This window comes from Raphanus sativus, chromosome 6, assembly GCF_000801105.2.
Source record: "Raphanus sativus cultivar WK10039 chromosome 6, ASM80110v3, whole genome shotgun sequence".
In the NCBI taxonomy this organism is placed as follows: Eukaryota; Viridiplantae; Streptophyta; class Magnoliopsida; order Brassicales; family Brassicaceae; genus Raphanus; species Raphanus sativus.
In genome coordinates this window covers 46,068,092-46,081,945 of record NC_079516.1, presented here as the reverse complement: position 1 = coordinate 46,081,945, position 13,854 = coordinate 46,068,092, and the positions used below count along the sequence as shown (strand labels likewise).

The window sequence follows — 13,854 nt, the reverse complement described above, 5'->3', positions numbered from 1 at the left end:
TATTATTTTATTATTATTATAGTGTCAACATGGTGGCATGAAAAATGAAATATAAGTTTGTATACAGTAACTTTGACCATAAAAGAAAATTGCTTCATACCGCTAAAGATTTGTGGTCAAACCATAAACAATTAGAACAACATCTCAATTTGTTAGTTCCTCAAATCTTCGAAAGAAACATATATTTATTATTTATTAAACTATTTGAGAGAAATCTAGGCAGATTCGAAATAATCTTACAATATTAAGTATGTGTAACAATGCAGATATATGATCATATTCTGAGTTTTTTTTTTTAAATCTTGAAAGAAAATCTATTCGTAGACTGTAACTTAACTTTAAAGATTAGTGATTACATCAACATAAGCTAAAACGTAAGCACCTAACAGGATGTGAAAATGACTCCCGTTAGAGGAGAGTTTATTCATTCATAGTCCAAAGGATAAAACTCTCACTTTGTGAAGTTTGATTTAATATTTTTCACATTTGAATTATATGGGGGAATATATATATGGGAATAAGTCCAAAATTTTCCAAATTATCGATATATATATATATATATAAAGTATGATTATTTTGCCAAAAATATGATTTCTAAATCATCAAATTATAAAGTTTTCTCGTTTAGAAAAAAACGTGACAATTACCGACAATCATGTGTGCCTTTCCTTTTCTTTTGAGAAAGGGTCTGTACATTTTATTTTATCAATTTCTTCTTCTTTTTCTGAAACTAATCAATTCTTTTTTTTACAACTATAAAGTTCCGAATCCGTCAATAGGACGAGACCTAAACTATAGAAAACTAACTCTTTTTATATATAAATTCAACACGGTTAGTTACAACAATTTAGATCGGTTTGAAAGCAATCAGGTTATATAATTGTAATTATCACACAAATTGGCTTTTACTTTATGTCAAGTGCCTTTGTTATCATAAGTAGCCGAAAGGAAAAACAAAGTACCTACCTTGAGTCCTTCCAGTTTCATAATAGCATCAGTTAGAGAACCTCTTCATTGGATTTTATAGATTTTTATTCTAAATTTTTTTCTGGGCGTCTGACTTTGTAACACTTCGGCTGTCTATGGTTATTGGCTTTCCAAGTTCATTTATTCGGCATGTGAGTAGATTCTGTTTAATGGATGGTGCATTAATTTTTTCGAATGTTCAAAATAAGTGTTTACTGATCATGTAATCACCATATAAAAATTTTCGTATTTTAGTTCATTTACACAACATCGTGAATCACCTTCAGATAGATCACTTATTCTTTTACTACTCCAATTCAAACACATTTAATTATGGAATTATAAATAAATGTCTGCCCGAAAAATAAGTGCAATTTAATGATATAAATAACAAAATCAATTCTATTAAATCTTTCAACATATACCATATACTGAAATGTTTTAGTTCACCCCTTTTCAAAGAACACAATGTCTCAGTTACACCCCATGATTGTTATTTATGTTATTGTGAGTTTTCACTGACTCCACACTACTCTGATTTCGCATACCACTTGTAATGGTTAATGGATTTTTCATGTCCGCTCTTAGATTACATTTCTCAAATAAGACCTGTTAAATAAATAAAACTTAGCCTAGTAAATAGAGTTCAGCTCATTTGGCTAAAGTCAGCTAGGGTTTACGCCAATTTGGAGATATAAAAGGCACAAAGTCGAGTATGTAACGAGAGGGAGAGAAATCGAAGAGTATTGACTCACACACACTTTTGGCAGAAGAACTAAGTTTTCATCCGTTTAAACGTTTTTACCAAAATATGATTCTTTTATAAGTTCTAAATATTCTCCTTTGTGATTTACCTCTTCATCTATCAATAGACATATTTCAAGTAACTCAATATTGAATTCATGTCTTTAACTTGTATGTACCGAATACAGAACAAACAACTGGCGTTATCTATAGAAAATTAGAAAGTAACACCAAAAAATATTAATCATCATAAAAATACATATATTTTAATTTCAGAATTTGCATCGAATAAATATAGAGAATTTAATATTTATCATTTTAAAATTTGCATTTTTTAAATAGTTATAAATTACTAAAACTATTACAACTCTTACGTTGAAAATTTTGTTGTCAATTTGTAAAAAAACTACAAATAATCATAAAAACATGAGTAGGAAACCTTATTTAATAAATAATAATATTAAATTATACTATATGTATATATGTTAATACCGATTGAATTTAATGATATACCATATCAAATAGATAAATTTGATTGTTTAAATTTATTTACGACAAAATGATTGTAAATAAAAAAGAGTGATTTTTTATATGTTCGGGTCAACTGAATTATATAAATAATAGTAACTAATCAATCAATTATTTAATATATATTTATTTTTATTATTGTATGATATGTAGAAACCAAAATATATAATAAAATGTAAAAATAATTTATACATACAATATTCATCCCGCGTAAGGCATATATCTTAACTTAGTAGTATATGATAAAAAATTGTGCAAGTAAATTTTATTTTAAAAAGTAATTATTTTAAATTTTAATTATATAAAATATTTTCAATTTATAAAATTAATTAATTTATAAATTTATTATTTAAAATATTATTAATAAAACTTCGAATTAACTTCAAGTTGTTGTTAATTTGTTGTAACATTAACAACAAATTAACTTCGAATTGTTGTTAATTTTTTGTAACATTAACAAAGATTTAACTTTTCTTTTCAAATTTTATGTTGAATGGATAATGATCTTTTTACTATGAAATATGTTTTTCGCAACATCACCACGTATTTATGATTATATTATCCTTAACAAAGAATGTTAACAATGAATAATGATTAATCATTAAAGCATCGTAAATTTTCTATAACAACAAATTAGCAACGAAAATGATCATATAACACCGGGTTCACGATATCAAATAAGACCATCCACGAATATATGATGATATAGTGAATCCGGTCTTATTCTATAACAAAAAATTAGCAATGAAAAAATCATCGTTGTTAAGACAACATTTTCTTGTAGTAGACATATCCATATTTATTTAATTTGAATAAAACCGGGTTCACTATATCAAATAAAAGATATAAGACACGAATATTTTATATACAAATCTCCAAGTATAATTATATTAATCTAATCTGGATAACTATATCGCAATTTTTGACTAAGATAAAAGTTTGGTAGCTCTTTTTTTTTTTGCCACAGCGGTTTTGGTAGCCTTAGACCTTAAACAAGAGGTGTGGTTTTCTGAATAGACTATCTTTGGTTTTAGATTCGTTATAGCTAAATTTAAAAAAAAAAAAATGGTATGCACAGTTTGTAATATATGAGTTTAGTACATATTTTACATGAAGCCAAAAGAAACATAAACCGAGTTCCCTTTTTTTTTATAACTTTTTTCTGTAACACTATATATGCATAAGATGATACGAACATGAACCTAGTTATAAGATTTTTTTTTTTGATAATTGGATCAAAATAACTAAAGTATAGTAATGAGTTAGAGTGAGATTTTTCTTCTCCACCTTAAAACATGCTAACAAGTTGACGTGCACGTAGTCACATGTGACGCTCATTTTCCGTAACTACTTGGTCGGTATATTCCAGTCAAAAATTGTTGCTAATCAGTCGTAACTAGCGACGATTTTTGGAAGTCACTTGTGACGGATGCCAATATCGGATATATCCAAATGAACTACTATATGAAATCTAGTCAATATATCAAATAAGGAATTATTAGTTAATGGTCGCACCAAAATTATAATGACATGTTTTTCATTGCTATTGTTATTTCATATATCTGATTGCCAATAATTAAGCGTTATTAATTTATCACAGATTCATAACAGTTCTCTCCAATATATTCTCACAAATTAGATTTTCTTTAACGTCTGAGTCGATTATTATCGATTAATTATGCTATTACAATGGTGAGAATATTACAAAGACGATTTTACAGCCGACAATTCTACCACCCTGTGAGAATACCTGCCTGACTGCATCACTCTGAGCCGTCCTATGAGATCCATGTTCGATGGTACGCCCCACACCAAGCTGAAGATCTCATGTAACATGTTTCTCCATAATCTGCATAATTTGATATTTTCTGGGGTTTTAACCCCAAACCTCCGGATGTAGAAGCAATTGAACCCTTAGTCAAGCCACTGGACCAAAGGGACTTCCACACACAAATTAGATTTTATTTAAGAAGATCCGGTCATTAAAGTAATGGTATATAGAGGGTCGGTTCTGAAGTTTTGGGATCGTAGACGAGTCAATAGAAAATTCAATAATTTGAGGGTCAAATTTTTTTACAAATTTAGAGATTTATATACATATAATTTTTTGCAAAAATTTTGGAGAATTAAGATAAATGTTTCATCAGACTTTGTTCAGAACCGGTCGTGTATATATAAATATGAAACACATGGAAATCAAGTATAACACAGAAACAAAACAATAAAAGACAAAACAAGTAATGATATTAATTAGTTCTTTTCACTAAAAATTGGTAGCTTACCAGATTGAAACGATATATTTAAGAGACTGGTAGCATGCATGAAGCATCACTCTTCATTTGAACTCTGCTAATAAAGAGCAATTACGATTTCTTTTATTTTTTTTAACTCAGTCTAAGAACAAACGGATGCAAGCAGAACCAAACAACTCTGTAATATTCTGAGTTATGATATGTGAAAATGTTTAAAAATTGATTTTGCTACCTTTGACACCTAAATTGATTTACTTTTTTTATTACACTTTTATTTAGAACTCCAGAGTTAAGCGTGCTTGGGTTGGAGTACTGAAAAGATGGGTGACCTATCGGAAAGTGATTCATGATACCGTGCGAGTGAGGCCAAAGCATGGAAAAAGATCGGATGGTGATTGCAGAGCCTGTAAACAATGATTTTAAACCTTGTAAAATTAACGCACAACCGTCATATGGAATGGGATCCAGAGACCGAGAAAGCGGACGTGGGTAATCCATTAACCATAGAAGCCCGGGGCGTTACAAACTCTTTCTATGATTTTTTTAATAGTCGACTAACAACTTAACAATGATTCCAGATACAATTAACAATGATCTAGATGCAAGCAAAAATAACTTTTTATGATTTTTAAAAAGAAGATTACATGAACAAACGATCTGGATGCAAAAACAAAAGCATATATTTATGGGTTTTGAACCCTCAATTGTTGCTGGAATGGACTAGCTCTAGGAACCACTATGTTGATCCATCTTACCTGCACAGATCGTATATAATAAAAATACCTTGTTTAGACGAGTGTCATTTCACTTTGGTATATAGTTGTTTTTGAGGTGTTCTGCACTTTTCTTTTGAAAGCATTTGACTTAGTTTTCTTCTTCACAATTTTTAGAGTTTTCAGAGTTTGATTCTTCAAGATCTTCAACATCTTTCGTGTCTAAATTTAGTTCTTGTTCAAGATTTTTCGTATCAACTTCATGACTGATTCGAGAGGTCATGACTGATTCGAGAGGTCTTGAATATGTTCACGCCAGTTCCTGTCAAACAAGTGGTTATGGGCAACAGCTTCGCTTATGGCTAAGTGAACATGTATCTTAATCTAGGGCTGGGCAAAAAATCCGAACCCGAAAAACCGAACCGAACCCAATCCGAAAAAGTAACATCGAACTCGAACCGAAATTGATTAAATATCCGAACGGGTTCAAAATTTCGGTATTTAAAGAACCGAAACCGAACCCGATCCGAACCGAAATATTTTGGGTACCCGAATGTATCCGAAATAAATTTATATAGTTAAATATATACATTGTTTTTACATATAATGTATATTAAAAATATTAAAAATATATAAGATACCTTTAAATTTTCCGAAATACTCGGAAAATATATGCAAATAGTCAAAAGTGAATGTTTAAAATAGCTAAAGTATACTGAAAACACCAAAATAGTTAAATATCTATTGATTTTTTATCCAAATATTCAAAGAAAACCAATTTATATGTTAAATTAAGGTATTTTGACATATATGTTATGAAAATTTATATGTAATATATTATCTTTCTTATAGATTTTGAAAATTTAAAGTATATAATGAATTTTGAAAATTTAAAAACATTTTAAATGGGTTATCCGAACCCGAACCGAACCCGCAAAGATCCGAACCGAACCCGAACCGAAATTTAGAAATATTCGAATGGGGCTGAAATCTTTGACCCCGAAAACCCGAAACCCGAATGAACTAAACCAAAACCCGAATGGGTACCCGAACGTCCAGCCCTATCTTAATCTACAGACTTTGGAACGATTCAGTCCTTTTTAGGGCTTGACTGGTTTCTCCTTTACCATCCGCAAACGTAGTTTTTGCGGTTGAAAGCGTTTCAAAACAATCATACAAACCGCTATAAATCGTTTCGAACCACTCCGAACTTCTTAAAATCAGAAGCTGGTTCCAGATAGCGTTTGCGGTTGCGGGTAGTTGCAGCTGGATAAAAAATATTAAACTATTTTTCCTGAATATTTTAAAATTTAAAATAAAAATATTATAAATAAAAAGATATACACATTTTTATATATTAATTTAAATTCACAAACAAAATATAGTAATTTGTTTTATAAAAACTTTAAAGTAGCTATTCATCATAATTTTTGTAAAGTTAATATACATGGATATATAACAATATATATATATATATTAAAAAAATACTTTTTTAAAAATTTTAATATAAATCTTCAAAATCATATTAAAATTATAACTTTCAACTAATTAAAAAATTAAATAAATAAACTTGATATTATTATTAGTCAATATTTATTATATTTTATCACAATAATATGTTTTTAATTTTTTTTATAATGTTATAATATGATTATATTGATAATTTATTATTAAATCGCTGCAATATCTCATAATCAACCAGTCACAAATATCTCGAAAATACAATAATTTTCAAACGTTATGTTAGTCATATAAAATACTATATAACGCTTGAAACCCAAACTCCCCGTAACCGCAATCGCTGCGTTTGAACCAGTCAGATCCTTAATCACATGTATCCGTAATTGGTTTTTGGTGAGATGACCTCATTAACAATTGATCTCATTAACAATATTAATTTATTTTTTAATTTAATAAATAATTAAATAAAATTGTGAATTATAGTTTTAGAACTTTTGTTCTTGAGTGCTTAGGTTTAAAACATAGATTTGTTATAAAAATGGGCTTGTAGTTTGGTTTATATGGACCTGGTTTTGGGTCTTTGTAATTTACTCTTGTTTTAAAATATATACTAGATTTTGATCCGCGCTGTCAAAGCACGGGTTTATTTTCCTTTATTTTTTTTTAACTTGACAAATATTTAGTAGATGTCATATTTTTGTATATTTGTTTTTTTATAAAAGACTTAAGCTTTTTTATTTTTCTTTATCGTGTTTCATTTTAAAAGAGTATAGGCCAGAACACAATATCCGGACCCGAAGAACCAACCCGAAACCGTCCCGAAAATCAGGATCCCGAATCCGATCAGACCCGGGGTAAATATCCGAATGAGTTCTAAATTGCTATATCCGAAGAACTGGTCTCGAATCCGACCCGAATCGAGAACCAAATGAGTATCCGAAGATATCTGAAATATATCTAAAAATATATGTTATAATTATATTTATAATTATTTTAATTTTTAAATTGATATTATAAGTTAACTATAGTTGTTATTTTCGATACTTTTGAGTATATTTGGATAAAATATGATAGTTTGGATAAAAGTTTACCCAAAAACTGTATAAAATGTATATTTTTGGTTACTTTTGAATAATTTGGATACAAAAATTTGAACCGAATCAGATACTTTGGTTATTTGATTATTTTGCAGGTTCTTATGCATGAGAACCGAACCCACTCGGATCCGGAAAGACCCGACTCGAACCCGACCCGAAATTTTATAATACCCGAATGTGGTTTAATTTCAAAACCCGAATGGGGTTTAACTTCAAAACCTGAAAAACTCGATATCCGAAAGAACCGATCTGTATCCGAATGGGTATCTGAACGTCCAGGTCTAATGAGTATCTATATTTAGAAAATTAAACTTTATTTTTTAATGAACTAAGTTGGTATAACTCTGATATATTAATTTTATTATGTGGTTAATTTTTTAATAAAAATTTATATACTTTTAATAAAGATTTATACTTTTCAATTAAAAAATTCAAATATTTTTTATGAATGCTTAAATTATATTAAAAAGAAAAAACATAATAATTAAGTTATTAATTTTTATTCACTACACAAAATATTAATAATGATTGAAAATAAATTATTTGAATTTGGAGAAAAAAATAAGAATTGGATCTAGTTTCTTAATCGGCCCAAATGGTCCAAAAGAGATGATATGGGCAGTGGGCTGGATCCAAAAAATGACCCAATAAAAATGTGTTATTAATATTAATTAATTACCCTTAATGAAATAAGTAATGTTAATTAAAGAAAGGACAGGTTTAGGTAAAAAGTAAATAGGATCCTGCTTTAATAGTATAGATTTTAGATGGCAAAAAAAAAGATTTGTTATAAAAAATTTCATATTTTAATTTACGGTGAAAAAGAATAACAAAAATAAATTTATTATTTTACTTTTCAAAATAAAATATTTTTTCAAATAATCCTTTTGAAAAGGATTTTACTTCAATTTTTTTTTTTTTGCTAAATAACTTCAAATTTTATTTTGAAATAAAAGTTTAATATAGGGCCATGTTCGTTTGTACATCTGAAAGATGCATCTAGATGGTCCATCTAGATGCCTTATTCAGATGCTCCACCTAGGTGTTGTTCGTTTCTGCAGTTCGTTTATCCATCTAGATGAATCATCTGAATGCAACTATGTTTGTTTGCTTTTTTTAACTTACAATTTACATCGAGATGAACTTGTTACTAAAATAGTTAAAATAGACTTGTTTCTAAATTTTTGGCGGGAAATTGTATTTTCCCGGTTTTGACGAAAAATTGTGTTTTTCGAGTTTTGACGGGAAATTGCATTTTTGGTTTGCCGGAAAATTACGTTTTTCGGCGAGAAATTGCGTTTCCTCGGTTTTGGAGAAAAGTGTGTTTTCCAGTTTTGGTGAGAAATTGTGTTTTACCGGTCTTGGTGGGACATTGCGTTTTCTCGGCTTTGGCCAGAAATTGCGTTTTTCGGGTTTTCATGAGAAATTTTATTTTTCGGTTTTGGCGGGAAATTACGTTTTTACGGTTTTGGCGGGAAATTGTTTATTTCCGGTTTTGACGAAAAATTGTGTGTTTTCCAGTTTTGACGGGAAATTACGTTTTTAGTTTTGCCGAGAAATTGCGTTTTTCGGTTTCGGCGGGAAATTACGTTTTTCCGGTTTTGGCGGGAAATTGTGTGTTTTCCGGTTTTGACGGAAAATGTCGTTTTCCGATTTTGGATAGTTTTCCGGTTTTGGCGGGAAATTGTTGATAGAACCAAAATCAAGCACCATCCTTTTTGGTTCATGGACACGGCCCAAGATGGGGATCATGTCGACCAGCTTGATCAAACCGGGATTTTTCCATCAGATAGTGACATTACTTTGGAGCTGGATGAACTGAGTGAGATAAGTGACACTACTATGGATCTGGATGAGCTAAGTGACACTAAAAAAGGAGTTGGTTTTGATGCACCCTTGGATAGCACACCGGGCAAAACAGACATGCATGGTTTGGTCATGGGAAGCAGTAATGGTATATGTTCATTGTTTGACTCATATCTTCCAAACCACGAGGATTCTACGCATGAAATCACTTGGAGAATGTGCTCAACTCAATTACAGAACTCCTCGACGAAGAATCAGATCAAACGGAGTTCAGATGTGGAAGTTATGCAATTTACAAATCAGGTGATCTTCAGTTCTCGCAAATTCGGGCTGTGTGGATCGTCCGGCGTACATCCCGATCATTCTCACCGTGGACGAGCACGACCAGAATGAATCTGGACAGTGTCTGAAGATTCACTTTGACCAGTCTGCCTCAATTTCACCAATCTTGACCAGTCTTCATCAAATTCCACAAATTTGACTCATTAATAATTTTCTAGTCAATGTTGTCTTTTCTATGCATTGTTTTCCATAATTTCTTTATATTTCTCTTTGACTACAAGTAGTATAAATATGTAGTCTCATCTATTAATAAAATCAGATCATTTTGGAGTTTATCTTTGTTCTTCTTTTCTCTGAGTGAGAGAGAGTTCTTTAGCTAGTTCATCGGTTTGAACCGGCTTGTTGATTTGGTGGTCAGCCAATCATCTTTGTGTGTTATTTGGTGGTTAGCCAACGCACTACATCCGTTCTTTGGTGGTTAGCCTTAGACCGAGGGTATATCAAGAGTCATTCCGCTCCTCTTGACGATCCATTCATTCCATCCCAGTTCCGGAAGTGCCTTCGCCTTCTCGGTTCATATCCAACATCCGGCCAAAGCCATCCTCCCAATTTTGGGTCTATCAATTGTGGTTTCTCGGTTTGGTGGGAAATTATATTTTTCAGTTTTGGCGGGAAATTGTGATTTCTCGGTTTTGGCTTGAAAGTGTGTGTTTTTCGATTTTGGCGAGAAATTGTGTTTTCCGGTTTTGGCGGAAAATTGCCTTTTTCTGATTTTGACGAACGATTTTGATGGGAAATTATATTTTCCGGTTTTGGAAAAATTATCTTTTTCCGATTTTGACGAGAAATTGTGTTTTCCAATTTTGACGGGAAATTGCATTTTTGGGTTTGGCGAGAATTTTTTTTGTTTTGACAAAAAAATTATCAATTTTTTGGTGAAGACTCACCTTCATCCAGATGCTCCGTAAAGACTCACCCTCATTTAGATGAGAATTTGAGATGAGTTTTCATAAATATAGTTGGGTGATCCATGTGGATATAGCATTTTAATGTACAAAACGAACATCAACTTGCATCTTCATCCAGATGGATCACCCATGTGAGCAAACGAACAGCACCTAGATCTGGAGATTCTCTAGCGAGCTATTCAAACTTGGAACATAATCACGTAACAAATTTCGTTGTCGGATAATTATATGATTATTTGATCTCCAATCTCAAATATTTATCCGCTAAGGAATCCAAAACGAGTTTACGAGGTGAGAGGTGGTGGAAAGAAAACGTTAATGTAAACTCTAATAAAAGGCGTGTATAGACACGAATGCTCCAAATGTTTGCATGTGACACACGTGTCATCTTCATTCTCCTACTTATTACACATACTCGCATGCATTCTTCTTACAAACACAGCAAATCATTTCTGGATCATCAAAGAGTTAGAGCGAGAGTGAGAAAATGGAGAAAAACAAGAGAATTTTCACGTTTTTACTTCTGATTGTGTTCTTCCATGGAGCTATGATGATGAGATCAAATGGGTATGAAGGAGAAGAAGAGCAGGGAGGAGGAGGAGGAGGAGGAGGAGGAGAAAGAGAAAGAGAAGGGTTCATGATGAAAGAGTGGAGACAAGTGATCAAATCAGAAGGTGGAGAGATGAGAGTTGTGATATCTCCAAGAGGAAGGATCATTGAGAAACCAATGCACATTGGGTTTCTAACAATGGAACCCAAAACCCTCTTTGTCCCTCAGTATCTTGACTCTAACCTCCTCATCTTCATTCGTCAAGGTCCCTCTCTCTCTCTCTCCCTCCCTCACATCTCCCTGTATCTCTATAATTCATTAGTTTCTCTCTCTCAACATATATGCTTACTTGCAGGTGAAGCAACACTTGGAGTGATATGCAAAGACGAGTTCGGAGAGAAGAGATTGAAAGGAGGTGACATCTACTGGATTCCAGCTGGTTCTGCCTTTTATCTGCTCAACACAGGTCGTGGCCAGCGCCTTCATGTCATTTGCAGCATTGATCCATCGCAGAGTCTTGGTTTCGAAACTTTCCAAGTACTTAACTCAGCTTCCACATTTAATTCGAGCTAATCGAAGTCGCATTTGATTTATAAATAATTTTGATGAATGGCTTAACTTGTTGCTTCTGTGTAGCCGTTCTATATTGGTGGAGGTCCATCGTCTGTTCTCGCCGGCTTTGATCCCGACACTTTAACTTCAGCACTCAACGTTAGTACAAGTCCGACCTAAATGATTATTAATTTTCTATCATTTTCTTGCGTTTAATAAAAAAATTCTTTTTATTTCGGCATTTACGTTTGTGGTTACATCTTTTATAATTGTTTTTTTTAACACTAAAATACTGTATGTTCTTTAAAAAAATATGGATTTATTATGCATTTAGAAGCTAATGTTGGAAACTCTCATATTAGTCCTGTCAATTTAATTCTCATATTGGTCTTGTGCTTTATGTAGGTTTCTCGACCCGAGGTGCAACAGCTGATGGCGAGTCAATTCCGTGGCCCAATTGTGCACATCACAGAACATGCTCCCACAATGTGGACCGAGTTCTTGGGGTTGAGAGGCGAAGAGAAACATAAGCATCTTAAGAAACTTTTAGAGATGAAACAAGGAACCTCTCAAGAACAAGAATACAACCCATGGTGGTCTTGGAAGAACATAGTAAGCTCGATTTTGGATGTAACCGGAACAAAGAACCGGGGTTCAGGATCTTCCAAGTGCGAGGACTCTTATAACATCTATGATCGGAAAAACGATTTCGAAAACAACTATGGGTGGAGTAAAGCTCTTGATTATGATGATTACGAGCCTCTCAAATACTCAGGCGTAGGCGTTTATCTAGTGAATCTCACTGCGGTATAGTTCTAATCTCTTAGTTGATTACCATACTATACTGGATTAGTAATATATAAAACTATAGTTGGTTCAGATAAAACCAATTATAACGGGAACTAACCGTTGGAATTTCCAAACCCTTTTTCAGGGATCGATGATGGCTCCACATATGAACCCAACAGCTACAGAATACGGTATTGTTACGTCCGGTTCTGGAGAGATTCAGGTGGTGCTTCCAAATGGAACTGCTATGAACATGAGAGTCTCTGAAGGCGATGTGTTCTGGATCCCTCGCTACTTCGCATTTTGCCAGATAGCATCTCGGGTCGCACCGTTTGAGTTTGTTGGATTCACAACATCGGCTTACAAGAACCGGCCTCAGTTTCTTGTTGGGTTGAACTCGCTACTGAGGAGTCTCAATCTTACGTCGTTGGCGATGGCATTTGGAGTCGACGAAGGGACGATGAGGAGGTTCATTGAGGCACAGAGAGAAGCTGTTATTCTGCCCACCGCATCTGCGGCGCCCCCGCACGAAGGTGAACCAGAGCGTTTTGGTTCTAATCACATATTTACTTGATGAACAAGGAGAATGTGACAAGCTTGTCTTTTGTATGTAGTAGACATACGAGTGTGTGATGTCGGTGTGTTTTCCTTTTTCTGAAAATAACAATAAAATAGTTACGATGTATCTTTGAATTTAGAGAAAATATTATTAAAACATGAAAAGAATCATCTATTTTCAAACATCAGAAACTTCTTAAACATCATTTATTTAGAAATCAAAAACTTCATTAAACATCATTTAGAAACGGAGGGAATGGTAAACTTCCCGCGTTGACTGTAATGGAAATAACAAATGAGATAATGAAGTTGATAAATCAGTACAATTAACAACTATGAAAAAACGCCCAACATGGTATCCATGAAGGGCATTATCATCGTGTCTCAAAACCAAAACTACTAATTGGCTATTTCTACAGGTTACCAGCAATGTAGCATACAATGGGTACACGGTGACCTGTTCACTGTTTTTCTTCGGTCTTAAGAGATCTTTTAAAAAACTTGAGAGATCAATATTATAAACTTGCATTTGAGTCTTCTGATAAGCCCAACAGCCCATCTTGTTCTATTAAACCTTGTTTGAAGATA

At 32.4% G+C, this 13,854-nt stretch overlaps 1 protein-coding gene across 1 annotated transcript; it reads left to right on the top strand.

Moving 5' to 3' along the window:
* The first annotated feature begins 11,263 nt into the window (after nt 1-11,263).
* On the top strand, nt 11,264-13,391 carry LOC108808663 (vicilin-like seed storage protein At2g28490). Its single transcript, XM_018580777.2, has 5 exons — nt 11,264-11,632; nt 11,723-11,904; nt 12,004-12,078; nt 12,325-12,726; nt 12,854-13,391. Exons 1-5 carry the CDS (start codon nt 11,305-11,307, stop codon nt 13,280-13,282), a joined length of 1,416 nt encoding a protein of 471 aa, XP_018436279.2. The 5' UTR covers nt 11,264-11,304; the 3' UTR covers nt 13,283-13,391.
* Nucleotides 13,392-13,854: the final 463 nt, after the last annotated feature.

Excerpts from the sequence above, each read along its gene's own strand:
- LOC108808663 (XM_018580777.2), top strand. The coding sequence starts at position 11,305 with ATGGAGAAAAACAAGAGAATTTTCACGTTTTTACTTCTGATTGTGTTC. Across the intron at positions 12,079-12,324 it reads CTTTAACTTCAGCACTCAAC|GTTTCTCGACCCGAGGTGCA; the intron begins GTTAGTACAAGT and ends TGCTTTATGTAG. Across the intron at positions 12,727-12,853 it reads ATCTAGTGAATCTCACTGCG|GGATCGATGATGGCTCCACA; the intron begins GTATAGTTCTAA and ends ACCCTTTTTCAG.